Below are 20,003 nucleotides of genomic sequence, written 5' to 3'. Positions count from 1 at the left end.
AGTGTAAGGTCATGCATTTAGGGATTAATAACAAGAATTTTAGTTATAAGCTGGGGACGCATCAATTAGAAGTATCAGAGGAGGAGAAGGACCTTGGAGTATTGGTTGATCATAGGATGACTATGAGCCGCCAATGTGATATGGCTGTGAAAAAAGCTAATGTGGTCTTGGGATGCATCAGGAGAGGTATTTCCAGTAGGGATAAGGAGGTTTTAATACCGTTATACAAGGCACTGGTGAGACCTCATCTGGAATATTGTGTGCAGTTCTGGTCTCCCATGTTTAAGAAGGATGAATTCAAACTGGAACAGGTACAGAGAAGGGCTACTAGAATGATCCGAGGAATGGAAAACTTGTCTTATGAAAGGAGACTCAAGGAGCTTGGCTTGTTTAGCCTAACTAAAAGAAGGTTGAGGGGAGATATGATTGCTCTCTATAAATATATCAGAGGGATAAATACCAGAGAGGGAGAGGAATTATTTAAGCTCAGTACCAATGTGGACACAAGAACAAATGGATATAAACTGGCCACCAGGAAGTTTAGACTTGAAATTAGATGAAGGTTTCTAACCATTAGAGGAGTGAAGTTTTGGAATAGCCTTCAAAGGGAAGCAGTGGGGGCAAAAGATCTATCTGGCTTTAAGATTAAACTTGATAAATTTATGGAGGAGATGGTATGATGGGATAACATGGTTTTGGTAATTAAATATTCATGGTAAATAGGCCCAATGGACTGTGATAGGATATTAGATGTGGTAGGATCTGAGTTACCCAGGAAAGAATTTTCTGTAGTATCTGGCTGGTGAATCTTGCCCATATGCTCAGGGTTTAGCTGATCGCCATATTTGGGGTCGGGAAGGAATTTTCCTCCAGGGCAGATTGGAAGAGGCCCTGGAGGTTTTTCGCCTTCCTCTGTAACATGGGGCATGGGTCTCTTGCTGGAAGATTCTCTGCTCCTTGAAGTCTTTAAACCACAATTTGAGGACTTCAATAGCTCAGACATAGGTGAGAGGTTTTTCACAGAAGTGGTGGGTGAAATTCTGTGGCCTGCGTTGTGCAGGACATCAGACTAGATGATCATAATGGTCCCTTCTGACCTAAATATCTATGAATCTATGAATTGCTGCCTCTGATTATAATGCATGTTTAATTGACTCTGTTGTTTTGCTTACTGCCCTAGCCAATAAGGGTCATCGTGCATCTCCATCCAAATTGCAGCTGTGCAAAGATCAGGTAATTTATTTAGGCTTTGTGATTCGGCCCGGAGAGCATTTACTCTCTCCTGACAAGGTGCAGGCAATCCGGGATTGCCCACGCCCGGTTACAAAAAAGCAGTTACGGGCTTTCCTGGGGCCTGCTGGGTTCTGTCAATCCTGGATAGTGGCCTTTGGGGAACTGGTCAAACCCCTAGTCCAGGCCACCACAACATCGACCCCCGATCCTGTCTCCTGGACCCTGGAAATGGAAGCCACTTTTGAATCTACCAAGAAGGCTCTGATCTCTGCGCCCGCCTTGGGATTCCCGGATTATGGTAAACCATTTTCTCTTCTCATTCATGAACACCAGGGGGTGGCCAGTGGCATCCTTTTGCAATATCTGGGGGATCGCCCAGGCCCCATAGCCTATTACTCAGTGCAGCTGGACCCTGTCCTTTTGGAAGCCATTCAGGCCCCTCGCCAGGTGGCGGCGGTTCACGGTTATGCGCAAGGCAGCCTAACTCTGTTTTATCCCAGGACAAGCATTAGCTGACTCAGCCGTGAAGGCTGCAGCTCTACAGCCCCTCCTGGTTTTGGCTTCCCTCCCCCTGGATCCGCCCTTCCCGCCTGCTGACTGGACGCTGTTGTCTGCTGACGTATCCCCGGAGGAGCTTCGAGACTGGAAACGCTGGAAGGGATCTGAGGGCCCCGACAAGGTTTGGCGAATCGGGAACAAACCTATTCTCCCCCGTCGTTATCTACTCCCAGCTGCTCATTATTTTCATTCCTTGGGTCACGCTGGTATCCAGGGTATGGCGGCTGCTATACTAAAATCTTGGGTGGCACTCCATGTTTATCCAGCGGTGAAACAGGCTCTCGGCTCCTGCCCTACTTGCCTGGCCTTCTCTGCTAAGACTTGGCTCGATGCCGATTCAAAGCGGGGGAGACCCTGGGCAAACTTCCTGTTTCAACGCTTGCAGATGGACTACGCAGAAATACCTAAAAGCTCAGGGTTTCACCACCTCCTTGTTATAATGGACCAACTTTCCGGATGGCCTGAAGCAATACCAACCAGAAAGGCAGATGCAAGATCTGTGGTAAAGTTTCTAATGAAAGACATTGTACCCAGGTTTGGTGTCCCTGAAGTCATCAATTCAGATCGGGGCTCACACTTTATTGCAAAGATTTTGGAGGAATTGTACCGGTGCTTGGGGATTATCCGACAGTTACATACTCCGTACCACCCCCAGTCTGCAGGTCAGGTGGAGCGCATGAACTGAACAATAAAGACAATGGTAGCAAAGTTTGTAGGGAGACCCGACTTAAGTGGCCAGATGCCTTGCCTATAGTCTTGTGGCACATAAGACAAACCCCACGCATGCCCCTAGGCCTGTCCCTGTTTGAGGTGTTGTTTGGAAGACCAGCTTTAGTCCCGGGAACTTATGTTCCTGCACATGCTAGCCTCTTGGATGGAGATGAAACTTTGGCCAGATACGTTGCCAGACTGCAAAAGGAGCTGACTGACAACCAGTCTGAAGCTCAATTGTTTCAAACCGCACCCTTAGGGTTGAAGGTAAAGGGTCCTGGATCCATCATAGCTACGTTAAGTTGGCGCTGGGACCCCCACCTGACCCTGACAAGCCATCGGACGAGCCACTTCACGAATGAACGCCACGACCAACCCATGGACTGAACTTTCCAGCTATTGGGACCTTTACAGCCCACCAGGACTTCTTGTGTTCGTGTTTATTAGACTTACATTGGTGCTGTTGTTTTTTGTATGGTACAGAGGAGGATGCCGACATTGGTATGGTTTACCTGGGGGGTCCTCTCCCTATTCCCAAGTCCAGAACAAGAATAAGAGGGCAATAGCTTTTTGAATTTAACCCGCGCCATAAAACAGGGTGTAAATCGAACACAGTGTTGGATTTGTATTCATATCCCCACAGATTTGGGTCAGGGGGTCCCGTTGGTAGGGGTACCTATCCCTCTTAATCGAACACTCCAAGCTAAGCTATGGGCAAACACTACATTTAACTGGAATGTTACAATCCAAAGATGGTCGATTGATATGGTGGCCCAAGGTAATTATGCTTTGTGTGTGTCACGACGTAAGGGCAGGGAAAATACAGTTTTTGTGGGGAATTTTGTGGGGTGCAAGGACACCACCCAGATGAGCTCTGGTGTGGCAGGCCCCTCCACCTACTCTGGAGCCCCGTGGCCGGTCCCCGAGGGGTCTGGCTGGTATTGGTTATGCAATCACACAGCCTATAAGGTTCTCCCAGCAGGATGGTGTGGTCCATGTACCTTCGGGGCTATAGTACCCACCGTGACAGTACACCAGACCCTGACCCGGGGAGAGATCCACAATCTAGTATGGAGGGACCGACGAAGTATTCCTTTAAACCCCCTTTCTCAACGGCCCACAGGTTTTCACTCCTTTGTGCGATGGTTTCTGCCATGGTTAGGAGTAAGCGAGCTAGAAAAAGCCATCGTTAACATTCCAGCTGCTTTGGAATTAATGGCAAATGCCACTGCAGACGCCTTAGCTGCCCTTCAAATTGAAGTCACCCAGCTATCCCAAACTACACTGCAAAACCACCTAGCCCTGGACTATCTCCTTGCAAACCAGGGCGGGGTTTGTGCTCTGGTTAACTCAAGCTGTTGTGTATTTGTAAATCAGCACCACAGGGTGGAAACTGACATCCACATCCTCATGCAGCAGGCAGCCCTATTCCACCACGCCAGCCTCGACAATACCAGCGCTGGGTTCCAGGAGGCCTGTAACTGGCTAACCTCATGGCTACCGGATGTGGGGGCTTGGGGACGGCGTATTTTGTATTTCATCCTTTTGGCTGTTATTGCTTTTGTGTTATTGTTTGTATGCCTACAATGTTATAGTCTATGCTGTCGGCAACTGCTAACCCTGCATCGCGTTACTCAGCCCCGATATAGCTGACTGACATAGAAAAGAAAAGGGGGGACTGTTAAGGAAAAGTTAGCATATGTGACTCCATTTTGGTTTGGGGCCCACCATTGTCTAAGAGCAAGCACATCATGCACCAGGAGGAGTGTTCCTTAGATACTGCATTCCTGTGAAACCACCCCACCCTTGTCTCCAGCCTGCCTCGACTCCCAGTTTCTGTTCTTTGTCTGTTCCTAACTCCCTGCCTCCTGGCCTTTTGCTGTGGGCCTTCCATCCTGATAAGAAAAGTTACTGATGCATGGCTTTAGGGCCACGTTGTGTAGCTGAAGTAATGGTTTAGCATGGGGAATTACCTAGCAGGAATAGGAGGTAGATAAGGAAAGGGTTTGTCTATTGGCTAAGGTTTCCAATGCACGAGGGCAACGTGCTTTGCTAAAAGGTAAAAAATCTTTGTATAACCTGCATTCGGGGTCCCCTTCTGACTAGCAGGGGGGCACCACGCTCGAGCGTAATAAACTTAATGTTTTTGGGAACTCTGCAGTTGTGGACTTTGGTTCGTGTGCCTCAGCCTAGACTCGAACTGCACGTGACCTATCAGGTGTAATTCGCAACACTATGCCAAAAACCAACCGACCGCTACACGTACCTTCATGCCTCCAGCTTCCATCCCAGACACACCACACGATCCATTGTCTACAGCTAAGCGCTGAGGTACAACCATATTTGCTCCAGCCCCTCAGACAGAGACCATCACCTTCAAGATCTTCACCAAGCATTCTCAAAACTATGATACCTGCACGAGGAAATAAGGAAACAGATCAACAGAGCCAGATGCGTACCCACAAGCCTCCTGCTGCAAGACAAGCCCAGGAAAGAAACCAACAGAACTCCACTGGCCATCACATACAGTCCTCGGCTAAAACCCCTCCAACGCATCATCAGTGATATACCACCCATCCTGGACAACGATCCCTCACTTTCACAGGCCTTGGGAGGCAGGCCAGTCCTCCCCCACAGACAACCCGCCAACCTGAAGCATATTCTCGCCAGCAACTACACACCGCACCATAGTAACTCTAACTCAGGAACCAATCCATGCAACAAACCTCGATGCCAACTCTGCCCACATATCTACACCAGCAACACCATCACAGGACCTAACCCCATCAGCCACACCATCACCGGTGCATTCACCTGCACGTCCACCAATGTCATCTACGCCATCATGTGCCAGCAATGCCCCTCTGCCATGTTCGTTGGCCAGACTGGACAGTCCCTACGTAAAAGGATAAATGGACACAAATCAGATATTAGGAATGGCAATATACAAAACCCTGTAAGACAACACTTCAACCTCCCTGGGCACACAGTAGCAGATTTCAAGGCAGCCATTCTGCAGCAAAAAAACTTCAGGACCAGACTTCAACGAGAAACTGGTGAACTTCAGTTCACTTGCAAATTGGACACCATCAGCTCAGGGTTAAACACAGACTGGGACTGGCTCGCCAGCTACAAAAGCAGTTTCTCCTCCCTTGGTGTTCACACCTCCACTGCTAGAAGAGGGCCTCATCCTCCCTGATTGCACTAGCCTCGTTATCCCTAGCCTGATTCTTGCTGGCATATTTATACCTGCCTCTGGAAATTTCCACTACATGAATCTGATGACGTGGGGATTCACCCACGAAAGCTTCTGCTCCAACACATCTGTCAGTCTATAAGGTGCCACAGGACTCTGCCGCTTTTACAGATCCAGACTAACACAGCTACCCCTCTGATCATTGCTGTATGTGTTACTGAAATATGTTGTGGGGTTCGGAACAGCCACAACCAGACTTTCAGTTGCAACAAAAGAGTAGCCATCAATAGCCAAACGGGCATTAACAGCTAATCAACACCCAATCCACTATGCCAGAGACTTCTCAGAGAAGGCAGTGCCCTGGGTGCTGACTAACACACATCAAAGCAAGGATCTTTCTAACACCTGGAAGAAAGTCTACAAAGAGGGAGAGTGACATAATCACTTGGCCTCTCCCCCCTCCCCATCCCCTCAACACCTGGAAGCACATCTGGAAGACAAACACTTTGAACTAGGGATGTAAAAACCGTGTAAAAACAGTAACCGTGTTACCCATCAAAATTCTGTTGGTTACATGGTTAAACTCGGGGACATAGGAGTGCAGGAGGGTACGGGGGGGTGCCCCCATGTCCGGGGTCCCTGCTGTCAGCCCCATGGCAGAGGCTCTGCTGCCAGCAGGCATCCTGGCGCACCTGGGGTTCCGGCTACTGCTGCACCTGGCGCTCTGCTGCCATCCAGCATCCCTGCTTGCCCGGGTCCTGGCTGCCAGCCTGTGAGCGAGGTTCTGGTTACCACCACGCCTGGGGCTCTACTACCACCTGGCATCCTGGCGTGCTTGGGATCCCGGCTGCTGGCCCCGTGCTCGGGGATCCCGGCTGCCGGCCTATCCCTGGGGTTCCAGCTGCCACGGCACCTGGGACTGTCCTGCCACCCGGTGCACACAGGATCCCGGCTGCCGGCCTCTCGCCCAGGGGCTCTGCTCAGGGATGGCAGGTTTATATAATTTTTGGTGGTGTCCAGAATGGGTCCAAGTCCTGCCCCTGGCAATGCTCTGGGAGGGAGTTTGGGTGCAGGAGGGGTGCGGGCTCTGGGGCAGAGTTTGGGTGCTGGGTGCAGGCTCTGGGCTGGGGCAGGGGGTTGGGGTGCGGGAGGGAGTGTGGAGCTGGGCCAGGGATGGGGAGTTTGGGGTGCAGCAGGCAGGATGTCCCGGGGCTGGGGCAGGGGGCCAGAGAGGAGGCCTCCCCCCAGCCCTCTCGCCGCCGGCAGCAGCGAGCTCCAGGGGAGGGGGCTCCGCCCCGGCCCCCCCCCGACACTCACCCAAGCCCCCCCAGACTGCTGCTCAGGGAGGTCCAGCCAGGTCCAGGTGTGTGCGGGGGGCGGGGGGCTGCCATGCGCCTCCTCCCCCTCTCCCCCGCAGGCGCAGCCCCCGCCTCCGCCTGCCCCGGCGGCCGGGCAGGGAGCGCAGCGCGGAGCTGCAGGGGGCGGCAGGCGGGGCCGCGGGGGGGGGACCCGGCCCGTACGTCGGTGTAGCCGGGCCCCCAGGTCCTGGTTTTGCTGGAGCTCGGGCACCGCCGGTCCGCGCCTGTGACGCCCCTGGCGGCGGGGAAGGGAGTTGTCGCTGCTGAACTTCGCTGGGTTTCCCCGCGGGTGTTTCCAGCAGAGCAGCCGGAAGCTCCGCGCAGGGCGCGGCCGTGCCCGCTCCAGCTCTCTGGGCCCTGGCTCCCGGCCTCGCCCCGCGAAGCTGCCGGCCCGTCGCCTCCCCTCCAGGACGATGGCTCCTTGGGCCAGGCTTGCCTTGGTCTCCTGCTGGATCCTGTCTCTCTGCTCTGCCACCTTGGCTGGTAGGTGACTCCTGCTCTGCCAGATGCGGGGTCCCATCCCTATCCCCATCCGGGTCTCTTTCCCCAGGGCTGGGGGCTGCAGGGCCCCCTCGGGTCGCTGTCCCAGATGCCGCGGTCCCATCCCCATCCGGGTCTCTTTCCCCAGGGCTGGGGGCTGCAGGGGCCCCTTGGGTCGCTGACCCAGATACCGGGGTCCCATCCCCATCCCAGTCTCTGTCCCCAGGGCTGGGGGCTCCAGGGTCCCCTTGGGTCGCTGTCCCAGATGCCGCGGTCCCATCCCCATCCCAGTCTCTTTCCCCAGGGCTGGGGGCTCCAGGGGCCCCTTGGGTCGCTGACCCAGATACCGGGGTCCCATCCCCATCCCAGTCTCTGTCCCCAGGGCTGGGGCCTGCAGGGTCCCCTTGGGTCGCTGTCCCAGATGCTGGGGTCCCATCCCCATCCGGGTCTCTTTCCCCAGGGCAGGGTGCTGCAGGGCCCCCTTGGGTCGCTGTCCCAGATGCTGGGGTCCCATCCCCATCCCAGTCTCTTTCCCCAGGGCTGGGGGCTGCAGGGTCCCCTTGGGTCGCTGTCTTAGATGTCTGGGTCCCATCCGCATCCCAGTCTCTTTCCCCAGGGCTGGGGGCTGCAGGGGCCCCTTGGGTCGCTGTCCCAGATGCCGGGGTCCCATCCCCATCCGGGTCTCTTTCCCCAGGGCTGGGGGCTGCAGGGGCCCCTTGGGTCGCTGTCTTAGATGTCTGGGTCCCATCCGCATCCCAGTCTCTTTCCCCAGGGCAGGGTGCTGCAGGGCCCCCTTGGGTTGCCGTCCCAGATGTCTGGGTCCCATCCCCATCCGGGTCTCTTTCCCCAGGGCTGGGGGCTGCAGGGCCTCCTCGGGTCGCTGTCCCAGATGCTGGGGTCCCATCCCCATCCCAGTCTCTTTCCCCAGGGCAGGGTGCTGCAGGGACCCCTTGGGTCGCTGTCCCAGATGCCGCGGTCCCATCCCCATCCCAGTCTCTGTCCCCAGGGCAGGGTGCTGCAGGGCCCCCTTGGGTTGCCGTCCCAGATGCCGGGGTCCCATCCCCATCCCAGTCTCTGTCCCCAGGGCAGGGTGCTGCAGGGGCCCCTTGGGTCGCTGTCCCAGATGCCGCGGTCCCATCCCCATCCCAGTCTCTTTCCCCAGGGCAGGGTGCTGCAGGGCCCCCTTGGGTTGCCGTCCCAGATGCCGCGGTCCCATCCCCATCCCAGTCTCTTTCCCCAGGGCTGGGGGCTGCAGGGCCCCCTTGGGTTGCCGTCCCAGATGTCTGGGTCCCATTCCCATCCCAGTCTCTTTCCCCAGGGCAGGGTGCTGCAGGGCCCCCTTGGGTCGCCGTCCCAGATGTCTGGGTCCCATCCCCATCCCAGTCTCTTTCCCCAGGGCAGGGTGCTGCAGGGCCCCCTTGGGTCGCCGTCCCAGATGTCTGGGTCCCATCCCCATCCCAGTCTCTTTCCCCAGGGCAGGGTGCTGCAGGGCCCCCTTGGGTTGCCGTCCCAGATGTCTGGGTCCCATCCCCATCCGGGTCTCTTTCCCCAGGGCTGGGGGCTGCAGGGCCCCCTTGGGTTGCCGTCCCAGATGTCTGGGTCCCATCCCCATCCCAGTCTCTGTCCCCAGGGCAGGGTGCTGCAGGGGCCCCTTGGGTTGCCGTCCCAGATGTCTGGGTCCCATCCCCATCCCAGTCTCTGTCCCCAGGGCTGGGGGCTGCAGGGGCCCCTTGGGTCGCCGTCCCAGATGCTGGGGTCCCATCCCCATCCCAGTCTCTGTCCCCAGGGCAGGGTGCTGCAGGGGCCCCTTGGGTCGCTGTCCCAGATGCCGCGGTCCCATCCCCATCCCAGTCTCTTTCCCCAGGGCAGGGTGCTGCAGGGGCCCCTTGGGTTGCCGTCACAGATGTCTGGGTCCCATCCCCATCCCAGTCTCTGTCCCCAGGGCTGGGGGCTGCAGGGCCCCCTTGGGTCGCTGTCCCAGATGTCTGGGTCCCATCCGCATCCCAGTCTCTTTCCCCAGGGCAGGGTGCTGCAGGGCCCCCTTGGGTCGCCGTCCCAGATGCTGGGGTCCCATCCCCATCCCAGTCTCTGTCCCCAGGGCAGGGTGCTGCAGGGCCCCCTTGGGTTGCCGTCCCAGATGCCGCGGTCCCATCCCCATCCCAGTCTCTTTCCCCAGGGCAGGGTGCTGCAGGGCCCCCTTGGGTCGCCGTCCCAGATGTCTGGGTCCCATCCCCATCCCAGTCTCTGTCCCCAGGGCAGGGGGCTGCAGGGCCCCCTTGGGTCGCCGTCCCAGATGTCTGGGTCCCATCCCCATCCCAGTCTCTGTCCCCAGGGCTGGGGGCTGCAGGGCCCCCTTGGGTCGCCGTCCCAGATGTCTGGGTCCCATCCCCATCCCAGTCTCTTTCCCCAGGGCTGGGGGCTGCAGGGCCCCCTTGGGTCGCTGTCCCAGATGCTGGGGTCCCATCCCCATCCCAGTCTCTGTCCCCAGGGCTGGGTGCTGCAGGGCCCCCTTGGGTCGCTGTCCCAGATGTCTGGGTCCCATCCCCATCCCAGTCTCTGTCCCCAGGGCAGGGTGCTGCAGGGCCCCCTTGGGTCGCCGTCCCAGATGTCTGGGTCCCATCCCCATCCCAGTCTCTGTCCCCAGGGCAGGGTGCTGCAGGGCCCCCTTGGGTCGCCGTCCCAGATGTCTGGGTCCCATCCCCATCCGGGTCTCTGTCCCCAGGGCAGGGGGCTGCAGGGGCCCCTTGGGTCGCCGTCCCAGATGTCTGGGTCCCATCCCCATCCCAGTCTCTTTCCCCAGGGCAGGGTGCTGCAGGGCCCCCTTGGGTCGCCGTCCCAGATGCTGGGGTCCCATCCCCATCCCAGTCTCTGTCCCCAGGGCAGGGGGCTGCAGGGCCCCCTTGGGTCGCCGTCCCAGATGTCTGGGGTCCCATCCCCATCCCAGTCTCTGTCCCCAGGGCAGGGGGCTGCAGGGCCCCCTTGGGTCGCTGTCCCAGATGTCTGGGTCCCATCCCCATCCCAGTCTCTGTCCCCAGGGCAGGGGGCTGCAGGGCCCCCTTGGGTCGCTGTCCCAGATGCCGCGGTCCCATCCCCATCCCAGTCTCTGTCCCCAGGGCAGGGGGCTGCAGGGCCCCCTTGGGTCGCTGTCCCAGATGTCTGGGTCCCATCCGCATCCCAGTCTCTTTCCCCAGGGCAGGGTGCTGCAGGGCCCCCTTGGGTCGCCGTCCCAGATGTCTGGGTCCCATCCCCATCCCAGTCTCTGTCCCCAGGGCAGGGTGCTGCAGGGCCCCCTTGGGTCGCCGTCCCAGATGCTGGGGTCCCATCCCCATCCCAGTCTCTGTCCCCAGGGCAGGGGGCTGCAGGGCCCCCTTGGGTCGCCGTCCCAGATGTCTGGGTCCCATCCCCATCCCAGTCTCTTTCCCCAGGGCTGGGGGCTGCAGGGCCCCCTTTGGTCGCCGTCCCAGATGTCTGGGTCCCATCCCCATCCCAGTCTCTTTCCCCAGGGCTGGGGGCTGCAGGGCCCCTTGGGTCGCTGTCCCAGATGCCGCGGTCCCACCCCCATCCGGGTCTCTGTCCCCAGGGCTGGGGGCTGCAGGGCCCCCTTGGGTCGCCGTCCCAGATGTCTGGGTCCCATCCCCATCCGGGTCTCTGTCCCCAGGGCTGGGTGCTGCAGGGCCCCCTTGGGTCGCCGTCCCAGATGTCTGGGTCCCATCCCCATCCGGGTCTCTGTCCCCAGGGCTGGGGGCTGCAGGGCCCCCTTGGGTCGCCGTCCCAGATGTCTGGGTCCCATCCGCATCCCAGTCTCTTTCCCCAGGGCTGGGGGCTGCAGGGCCCCCTTGGGTCGCCGTCCCAGATGTCTGGGTCCCATCCCCATCCCAGTCTCTTTCCCCAGGGCTGGGGGCTGCAGGGCCCCCTTGGGTCGCCGTCCCAGATGTCTGGGTCCCATCCCCATCCCAGTCTCTTTCCCCAGGGCTGGGGGCTGCAGGGCCCCCTTGGGTCGCCGTCCCAGATGTCTGGGTCCCATCCCCATCCCAGTCTCTGTCCCCAGGGCTGGGTGCTGCAGGGCCCCTTGGGTCGCCGTCCCAGATGTCTGGGTCCCATCCCCATCCCAGTCTCTTTCCCCAGGGCTGGGGGCTGCAGGGCCCCTTGGGTCGCTGTCCCAGATGCCGCGGTCCCACCCCCATCCGGGTCTCTGTCCCCAGGGCTGGGGGCTGCAGGGCCCCCTTGGGTCGCCGTCCCAGATGCCGCGGTCCCATCCCCATCCCAGTCTCTTTCCCCAGGGCTGGGGGCTGCAGGGCCCCCTTGGGTCGCCGTCCCAGATGTCTGGGTCCCATCCCCATCCCAGTCTCTGTCCCCAGGGCTGGGTGCTGCAGGGCCCCTTGGGTCGCCGTCCCAGATGTCTGGGTCCCATCCCCATCCCAGTCTCTTTCCCCAGGGCTGGGGGCTGCAGGGCCCCTTGGGTCGCTGTCCCAGATGCCGCGGTCCCACCCCCATCCGGGTCTCTGTCCCCAGGGCTGGGGGCTGCAGGGCCCCCTTGGGTCGCCGTCCCAGATGCCGCGGTCCCATCCCCATCCCAGTCTCTTTCCCCAGGGCTGGGGGCTGCAGGGCCCCCTTGGGTCGCCGTCCCAGATGTCTGGGTCCCATCCCCATCCCAGTCTCTGTCCCCAGGGCTGGGTGCTGCAGGGCCCCTTGGGTCGCCGTCCCAGATGTCTGGGTCCCATCCCCATCCCAGTCTCTTTCCCCAGGGCTGGGGGCTGCAGGGCCCCTTGGGTCGCTGTCCCAGATGCCGCGGTCCCATCCCCATCCCAGTCTCTGTCCCCAGGGCAGGGGGCTGCAGGGCCCCCTTGGGTCGCCGTCCCAGATGTCTGGGTCCCATCCCCATCCCAGTCTCTGTCCCCAGGGCAGGGGGCTGCAGGGCCCCCTTGGGTCGCCGTCCCAGATGCCGCGGTCCCATCCCCATCCCAGTCTCTGTCCCCAGGGCAGGGGGCTGCAGGGCCCCCTTGGGTCGCCGTCCCAGATGTCTGGGTCCCATCCCCATCCCAGTCTCTTTCCCCAGGGCTGGGGGCTGCAGGGCCCCCTTGGGTCGCCGTCCCAGATGTCTGGGTCCCATCCCCATCCCAGTCTCTTTCCCCAGGGCTGGGGGCTGCAGGGCCCCCTTGGGTTGCCGTCCCAGATGTCTGGGTCCCATCCCCATCCGGGTCTCTTTCCCCAGGGCTGGGGGCTGCAGGGCCCCCTTGGGTCGCTGTCCCAGATGTCTGGGTCCCATCCCCATCCCAGTCTCTGTCCCCAGGGCTGGGGGCTGCAGGGGCCCCTTGGGTCGCTGTCCCAGATGCCGGGGTCCCATCCCCATCCCAGTCTCTGTCCCCAGGGCAGGGGGCTGCAGGGCCCCCTTGGGTCGCCGTCCCAGATGTCTGGGTCCCATCCCCATCCGGGTCTCTTTCCCCAGGGCTGGGGGCTGCAGGGCCCCCTTGGGTTGCCGTCCCAGATGTCTGGGTCCCATCCCCATCCCAGTCTCTGTCCCCAGGGCAGGGTGCTGCAGGGGCCCCTTGGGTCGCCGTCCCAGATGTCTGGGTCCCATCCCCATCCGGGTTTCTGTCCCCAGGGCAGGGGGCTGCAGGGCCCCCTTGGGTCGCTGTCCCAGATGTCTGGGTCCCATCCGCATCCCAGTCTCTTTCCCCAGGGCTGGGGGCTGCAGGGCCCCCTTGGGTCGCTGTCCCAGATGCCGCGGTCCCATCCCCATCCGGGTCTCTTTCCCCAGGGCAGGGTGCTGCAGGGCCCCCTTGGGTCGCCGTCCCAGATGTCTGGGTCCCATCCCCATCCCAGTCTCTGTCCCCAGGGCAGGGGGCTGCAGGGCCCCCTTGGGTTGCCGTCCCAGATGTCTGGGTCCCATCCCCATCCCAGTCTCTGTCCCCAGGGCTGGGGGCTGCAGGGCCCCCTTGGGTCGCCGTCCCAGATGTCTGGGTCCCATCCCCATCCCAGTCTCTTTCCCCAGGGCTGGGGGCTGCAGGGCCCCCTTGGGTCGCTGTCCCAGATGCTGGGGTCCCATCCCCATCCCAGTCTCTGTCCCCAGGGCTGGGTGCTGCAGGGCCCCCTTGGGTCGCTGTCCCAGATGTCTGGGTCCCATCCCCATCCCAGTCTCTGTCCCCAGGGCAGGGTGCTGCAGGGCCCCCTTGGGTCGCCGTCCCAGATGTCTGGGTCCCATCCCCATCCCAGTCTCTGTCCCCAGGGCAGGGTGCTGCAGGGCCCCCTTGGGTCGCCGTCCCAGATGTCTGGGTCCCATCCCCATCCGGGTCTCTGTCCCCAGGGCAGGGGGCTGCAGGGGCCCCTTGGGTCGCCGTCCCAGATGTCTGGGTCCCATCCCCATCCCAGTCTCTTTCCCCAGGGCAGGGTGCTGCAGGGCCCCCTTGGGTCGCCGTCCCAGATGCTGGGGTCCCATCCCCATCCCAGTCTCTGTCCCCAGGGCAGGGGGCTGCAGGGCCCCCTTGGGTCGCCGTCCCAGATGTCTGGGGTCCCATCCCCATCCCAGTCTCTGTCCCCAGGGCAGGGGGCTGCAGGGCCCCCTTGGGTCGCTGTCCCAGATGTCTGGGTCCCATCCCCATCCCAGTCTCTGTCCCCAGGGCAGGGGGCTGCAGGGCCCCCTTGGGTCGCTGTCCCAGATGCCGCGGTCCCATCCCCATCCCAGTCTCTGTCCCCAGGGCAGGGGGCTGCAGGGCCCCCTTGGGTCGCCGTCCCAGATGTCTGGGTCCCATCCCCATCCCAGTCTCTGTCCCCAGGGCAGGGGGCTGCAGGGCCCCCTTGGGTCGCCGTCCCAGATGTCTGGGTCCCATCCCCATCCCAGTCTCTTTCCCCAGGGCAGGGTGCTGCAGGGCCCCCTTGGGTCGCCGTCCCAGATGTCTGGGTCCCATCCCCATCCCAGTCTCTTTCCCCAGGGCTGGGGGCTGCAGGGCCCCCTTGGGTCGCCGTCCCAGATGCTGGGGTCCCATCCCCATCCCAGTCTCTGTCCCCAGGGCAGGGGGCTGCAGGGCCCCCTTGGGTCGCCGTCCCAGATGTCTGGGTCCCATCCCCATCCCAGTCTCTTTCCCCAGGGCTGGGGGCTGCAGGGCCCCCTTTGGTCGCCGTCCCAGATGTCTGGGTCCCATCCCCATCCCAGTCTCTGTCCCCAGGGCTGGGTGCTGCAGGGCCCCTTGGGTCGCCGTCCCAGATGTCTGGGTCCCATCCCCATCCCAGTCTCTTTCCCCAGGGCTGGGGGCTGCAGGGCCCCTTGGGTCGCTGTCCCAGATGCCGCGGTCCCACCCCCATCCGGGTCTCTGTCCCCAGGGCTGGGGGCTGCAGGGCCCCCTTGGGTCGCCGTCCCAGATGCCGCGGTCCCATCCCCATCCCAGTCTCTTTCCCCAGGGCAGGGTGCTGCAGGGCCCCCTTGGGTCGCCGTCCCAGATGTCTGGGTCCCATCCCCATCCCAGTCTCTGTCCCCAGGGCTGGGTGCTGCAGGGCCCCTTGGGTCGCCGTCCCAGATGTCTGGGTCCCATCCCCATCCCAGTCTCTTTCCCCAGGGCTGGGGGCTGCAGGGCCCCTTGGGTCGCTGTCCCAGATGCCGCGGTCCCATCCCCATCCCAGTCTCTGTCCCCACGGCAGGGGGCTGCAGGGCCCCCTTGGGTCGCCGTCCCAGATGTCTGGGTCCCATCCCCATCCCAGTCTCTGTCCCCAGGGCAGGGGGCTGCAGGGCCCCCTTGGGTCGCCGTCCCAGATGTCTGGGTCCCATCCCCATCCCAGTCTCTGTCCCCAGGGCAGGGGGCTGCAGGGCCCCCTTGGGTTGCCGTCCCAGATGCCGCGGTCCCATCCCCATCCCAGTCTCTGTCCCCAGGGCAGGGGGCTGCAGGGCCCCCTTGGGTCGCCGTCCCAGATGCCGCGGTCCCACCCCCATCCCAGTCTCTGTCCCCAGGGCTGGGGGCTGCAGGGCCCCCTTGGGTTGCTGTCCCAGATGTCTGGGTCCCATCCCCATCCCAGTCTCTGTCCCCAGGGCTGGGTGCTGCAGGGCCCCTTGGGTCGCCGTCCCAGATGTCTGGGTCCCATCCCCATTGAACTCTCTCTCCTTCCTGCAGGGGTTCACCATGTCTCCCGCTTCCAGCTCATCTCCCCCTGGGCGGCCCCTGGTCTGCCCAAGCGGCTGCATGTGGTGAGGATGAATGACCTGGCGCTCTCAGCCTATGACAGCAACACCCGCAGGCTGGCTCCCCGCAGTGGCTACACCCCGGCCAACCAGGAGTTCTGGAGTGCAGGCCATGCTGCATGCATGGCCTGGGACTCCTGGGTAGAGCCCAAGTACCAGGCCCTGGTGCAGGAGGTGAACACCAGTTCCCCACAGGCAGGTGAGTCCCTGAGCCCCAGCGCTTGGCTTTGGAAAGGGATGGGCGGGCAGCTCAAAGGAGGTAGGAGGGAGCTGGGGGAAGGGTACACCAGAGAGGAGTGACTTCCCTGATACCTAGTGTTTAGAGTGGGGGAGGGGGCTTGGATTCTGGACTCCTGGGTTCTCTCCCTGAGTGTAGGAGGCAGCAGAGTTTAGTGGGTTAGAGCAGGGCATGCTGGGAGTCAGGACTCCTGGGTTCTAGGCATGAGAACTTCTCCCCCACTCTGGCCCCAGGTGTCAGCTCTGTGCTCAGTTGCTCACGCAGCCAATCTGCCTCCAGAGCCCTACCACATGCAGGTCCTGAAGACTTGTGAGCTGGACGATGCCACCGGTGCTGTCCAAGCCATCACGAGATATTCCCTCAACGGGGAGGACGTGCTGCGGTACCAGTCCGACCACAACCGCTGATTCTCGGAGCACCCGGCAGCCTGGCGAGTGGCGGAGCGCTGGAACCGTGACGGGGAGACTTTCACTGTGTGGAACCTCATCCAGCCCCCGCATTGCAGGTTCTTTATCGAATCCACTCTGCCTTTCATCGCTCAGAAGACAGGTGACAGCTTTGCCAGTGCTCCTCACTCCCAGTCCGCAGTCCCCTGCTATCCTATTACCTGTGAATAATAACCCTTTCTCACTCTCCCCCCAGCCCAGCCCACAGTGCGTGTGGCCCTTGTCCCAGGGACCCAGGACCGGCTGTGCCGCCTCATCTGCCACGTGACGGGGTTCTATCCCCGCAACATCGAGGTGATCTGGGAGCGGGGGGGCCAGGTGGTCCATGGGGAGCAGCTGACCAGTGGCATCCTGCCCAACGGGGACCTAACCTTCCAGATCCAGGTGTCCATCGAGCTGGGGCAGGAGGGGGTTGGCCCTGCAGAACATGTGTGTGTGGTGAGACACAGCAGCCTGGGGCACGACCCGCTAAGGGTGACCTGGGGTGAGTATGGGGGGGGGCAGAGCATGGGGAACAGTGGGGAGAAGCTGGAAATGGGGCACCTCCTACTGAGGGAAGGGGAATGGGGAAGGTGGACACAAAGGGTAGGGGGGAGGGGTGGGTGGGAAATGCAAAGAGGGAGTTTTGGGGGGCACCAGGGGATGGGTAGACAGAGAGAGGTACTAAGGGGAGGTGGAGAGAAAAGTCTTTTGAGGGGCTCAGAGGGGAGGGGAAGAAGAGAAGGGATACTGAGGGCCTAACAGACCGGGAGGGGGAGGCAGAAAGAAGGATATCTAGTTGCAGGGCAGACACAAGGAGGGTGGTGACTGGTGGAGCAAACTGGCTGTGGGAGGGGTGATGCTAGCCCAGGGTTATTGGGCAGGGAGCGGGTGGGGAGCAGGGGTGCAGGGGCTTCGGTGGGCCATGGCTCAGTCTGTCTCGGGGAATTTCCAGATCCCCAGGTCACAGGGCAGGCTGGTGTGCCGGCGATCATTGCTGGGTGCATCCTCGCTGCCTTGGGAGTCGTGGCCCTGGGCTGGTACCTGATGAGGAGGCCAGGTGAGTGATGCCCCCTGCACAGTGCTCCCTTCTAAGCTCCTGTCCCTCTCCCTGCAGCAAGGCTCCCCCTAGCACTGCCCTGGGGCCAGCATGAACCAGGAGGGGATGGTGCCCCCTGCTGAGTCCCCATCCTGCACTATGAGCCTGGCCCTGCTTAGCATGAGATTGCAGGGGCTCTGTGCTGAGCCCTGGATGGACATAGGGGTAATGGCTGTGGGAAGTTGCCCCAGCTGTGATCCCCATTGCCCCCCTCACACACCTTCGCTGCAGGGGGTCAGGACCAAGCCCCAGATGGCAGAGTCTCAAGATGAGTGAATTCCTGCTTTGGCTCCCCCTGCAGGGGCCCAGAAGGGGCCATATCGCCCGGCACAGACACAGCCAGGGACTCTCGACTCTGCTCCAGCCACAGCTAAGCCAGCAGGAAACTCCTTGTTCACAGCATCTTCTTGCCCAGATGCCACCGAGTGACCAGACTCAGAGCCGGCTGTGCCAGGGCCATCGGATTTGACTGGAGCTACATGGAGCATCCCTGGTGAAGGATCACATATCGCTCATTTAATGGATCAAGTACTTCTACTGCTCGCTTCTGTTCAAATGCTTAGTCATGTTCCCACAGCATCTCTCTGTCAGCTTGCTTCCTGAGCGACACACCAGTTCCAGCCATCTTGGCTCCCCTGCCGGTTCCACCAAGCTGCCTTCAGTTTCACTGCTACTCCACCTTGGCAGGCTCATGCATTTTAAAAGTTTCCTTCTTTATCCACCATAAAACCTTTGAGTAATTTGTAACCATTTTTGACCAAACCCCACTGACTGCATGTGACGATGTGACGCAGCAGAGAGGGGGGAGTGTTGACCTGGGAATGTGCCCTGGCGATGGGAGACCTGAGAGCCTGTAACCTGAGCCAGGAGGGGGATGGGGAGGTAACACCTCTGCCCAGGAATGTAAACAGAGGCTGCAGAAGGGAGCCTGCTGGGTGGGAGTTAGTTTCTGTTGGTGCTGGGTGGAGGAACGCAGGGAACCCCAGGGCTTGGGTCTAAGCTCCCTGCTCCCCCAGAAGGACTTGACTGAGGGGTCCTGGTTGTACCCACAACCTCTGTTTTGGACTGTGTTCCTGTTGTCCAATAAACCTTCTGTTTTACTGGCTGGCTGAGAGTCTCAGTGAATCCCAGGAAGAGGGGTGCCGGGCCTGGACTCCCGCACACTCCGTGACACTGCAGACTGGTGAAATTTTACACTTGGCATGTTAATCAACTAAATATTGTGAAACAATATTTTCAATAGCTGTAACCCTAAGCTACTTGTTGGATTTGTTTTTAATCAAGGGAATTTCAATCTTTTATACAATTGCTTAGTTTTAATACAATTATTCTTTTTCCATTTTCATATCACTACCTGTCATAAATATAAAGGGAAGGGTAAACACCTTTAAAATCCCTCCTGGCCAGAGGAAAAACCCTTTCACCTGAAAAGGGTTAAGAAGCTAGGATAACCTCGCTGGCACCTGACCACAATGACCAATGAGGAGACAAGATACTTTCAAAGCTGGAGGCAGGGGGGAGAAAAAAAGGGGCTCTCTGTCTGTGTGATGCTTTTGCCGGGGACAGAACAGGAATGGAGTCTGAGAACTTAGTAAGTAATCTAGCTAGATATGCGTTAGATTCTGATTTCTTTAAATGGCTGAGAAAATAAGCTGTGCTGAATGGAATGTAGATTCCTGTTTTTGTGTCTTTTTGTAACTTAAGGGTTTGCCTAGAGGGATTCTCTATGTTTTGAATCTAATTACCCGGTAAGGTATTTACCATCCTGATTTTACAGAGGTGATTCTTTTTACTTTTTCTTCTATTAAAATCCTTCTTTTAAGAACCTGATTGCTTTTTCATTGTTCTTAAGATCCAAGGGTTTGGGTCTGTGGTCACCTATGCAAATCGGTGAGGATTTTTATCAAACTTTCCCCAGGAAAGGGGGTGTAAGGTTTGGGAGGATTTTGGGGGAAAGATATTTCCAAACGGGCTCTTTCCGAATTATATACCTGTTAGACGTTTGGTGGTGGCAGCGATAAAGTCCAAGGGCAAAAGGTAAAATAGTTTGTACCTTGGGGAAGTTTTAACCTAAGCTGGTAAAAGTAAGCTTAGGAGGTTTTCATGCAGGTCCCCACATCTGTACCCTAGAGTTCAGAGTGGGGAAGGAACCTTGACACTACCATATAGGTTTTTACTTGCTAATGACATTTACTTGACACAACGGCTAAACAGAACTTTTGGATAAGAATGTTAATGGTGAAGCTCTATTTCTTATATTCACTGATCTGTCTTGGTGCCGGGTTGGATTTTGCATCCAAAGCACACAGCCATGTGAAAAAGAAAACACAAGCTATTGTGGCTCCTTTTTTGGAGCCTCTTTGGGTTTTTAATTAAATAGTATGTCTTATTGACAGTTGTTTTGACCACTGCGATACACACTCCATGTTTCATGGGAATGCACCTTCCTTCCGTAAAGCAACCCTTACCCTTTATGTGCCATAAAATCACGTTAGCCGATGTAAGGTCTGAATGAGCTGTCCCCTGACATCTAGAGAT

General features: G+C 59.5%; 2 protein-coding genes across 8 annotated transcripts in view; one reads left to right on the top strand and one right to left on the bottom strand.

Moving 5' to 3' along the window:
• LOC140896641 (uncharacterized) overlaps positions 1 to 7,412 on the bottom strand; it is a 34,738-nt gene extending 27,326 nt beyond the window's left edge. For 3 of the 6 annotated variants that reach the window (XR_012154601.2, XR_013634514.1, XR_013634513.1), the window contains exons 1-3: positions 7,016 to 7,412; positions 5,317 to 5,398; positions 4,769 to 4,915 (exon numbers count right to left, since the gene is read on the bottom strand). The gene's annotated coding sequence lies outside the window, so the exon portion shown is untranslated. The remainder of the gene's footprint in view (positions 1 to 4,768; positions 4,916 to 5,316; positions 5,399 to 7,015) is intronic. The other 3 variants (XM_073308576.2, XM_078848225.1, XM_078848226.1) reach the window with 2 other exon arrangements.
• LOC140896642 (rano class II histocompatibility antigen, A beta chain) lies at positions 7,133 to 19,347 on the top strand. 2 transcript variants are annotated; one of them, XM_073308578.2, is made up of 5 exons: positions 7,133 to 7,539; positions 15,636 to 15,902; positions 16,584 to 16,871; positions 17,322 to 17,426; positions 17,767 to 19,347. In XM_073308578.2, the coding sequence occupies exons 1-5, from the start codon at positions 7,470 to 7,472 to the stop codon at positions 17,892 to 17,894; spliced, it is 858 nt and encodes a 285-aa protein (XP_073164679.2). In that variant the 5' UTR covers positions 7,133 to 7,469; the 3' UTR covers positions 17,895 to 19,347. The 2 variants fall into 2 exon arrangements, with proteins under 2 accessions (XP_073164679.2, XP_073164680.2); XM_073308579.2 differs by lacking the exon at positions 17,322 to 17,426 and having other exon boundaries at positions 17,767 to 19,346.
• The last annotated feature ends 656 nt before the right edge of the window (positions 19,348 to 20,003 follow it).

Source organism: Lepidochelys kempii, chromosome 13, assembly GCF_965140285.1.
Source record: "Lepidochelys kempii isolate rLepKem1 chromosome 13, rLepKem1.hap1, whole genome shotgun sequence".
In the NCBI taxonomy this organism is placed as follows: Eukaryota; Metazoa; Chordata; order Testudines; family Cheloniidae; genus Lepidochelys; species Lepidochelys kempii.
This window is presented reverse-complemented; position numbering and strand designations above follow the sequence as displayed.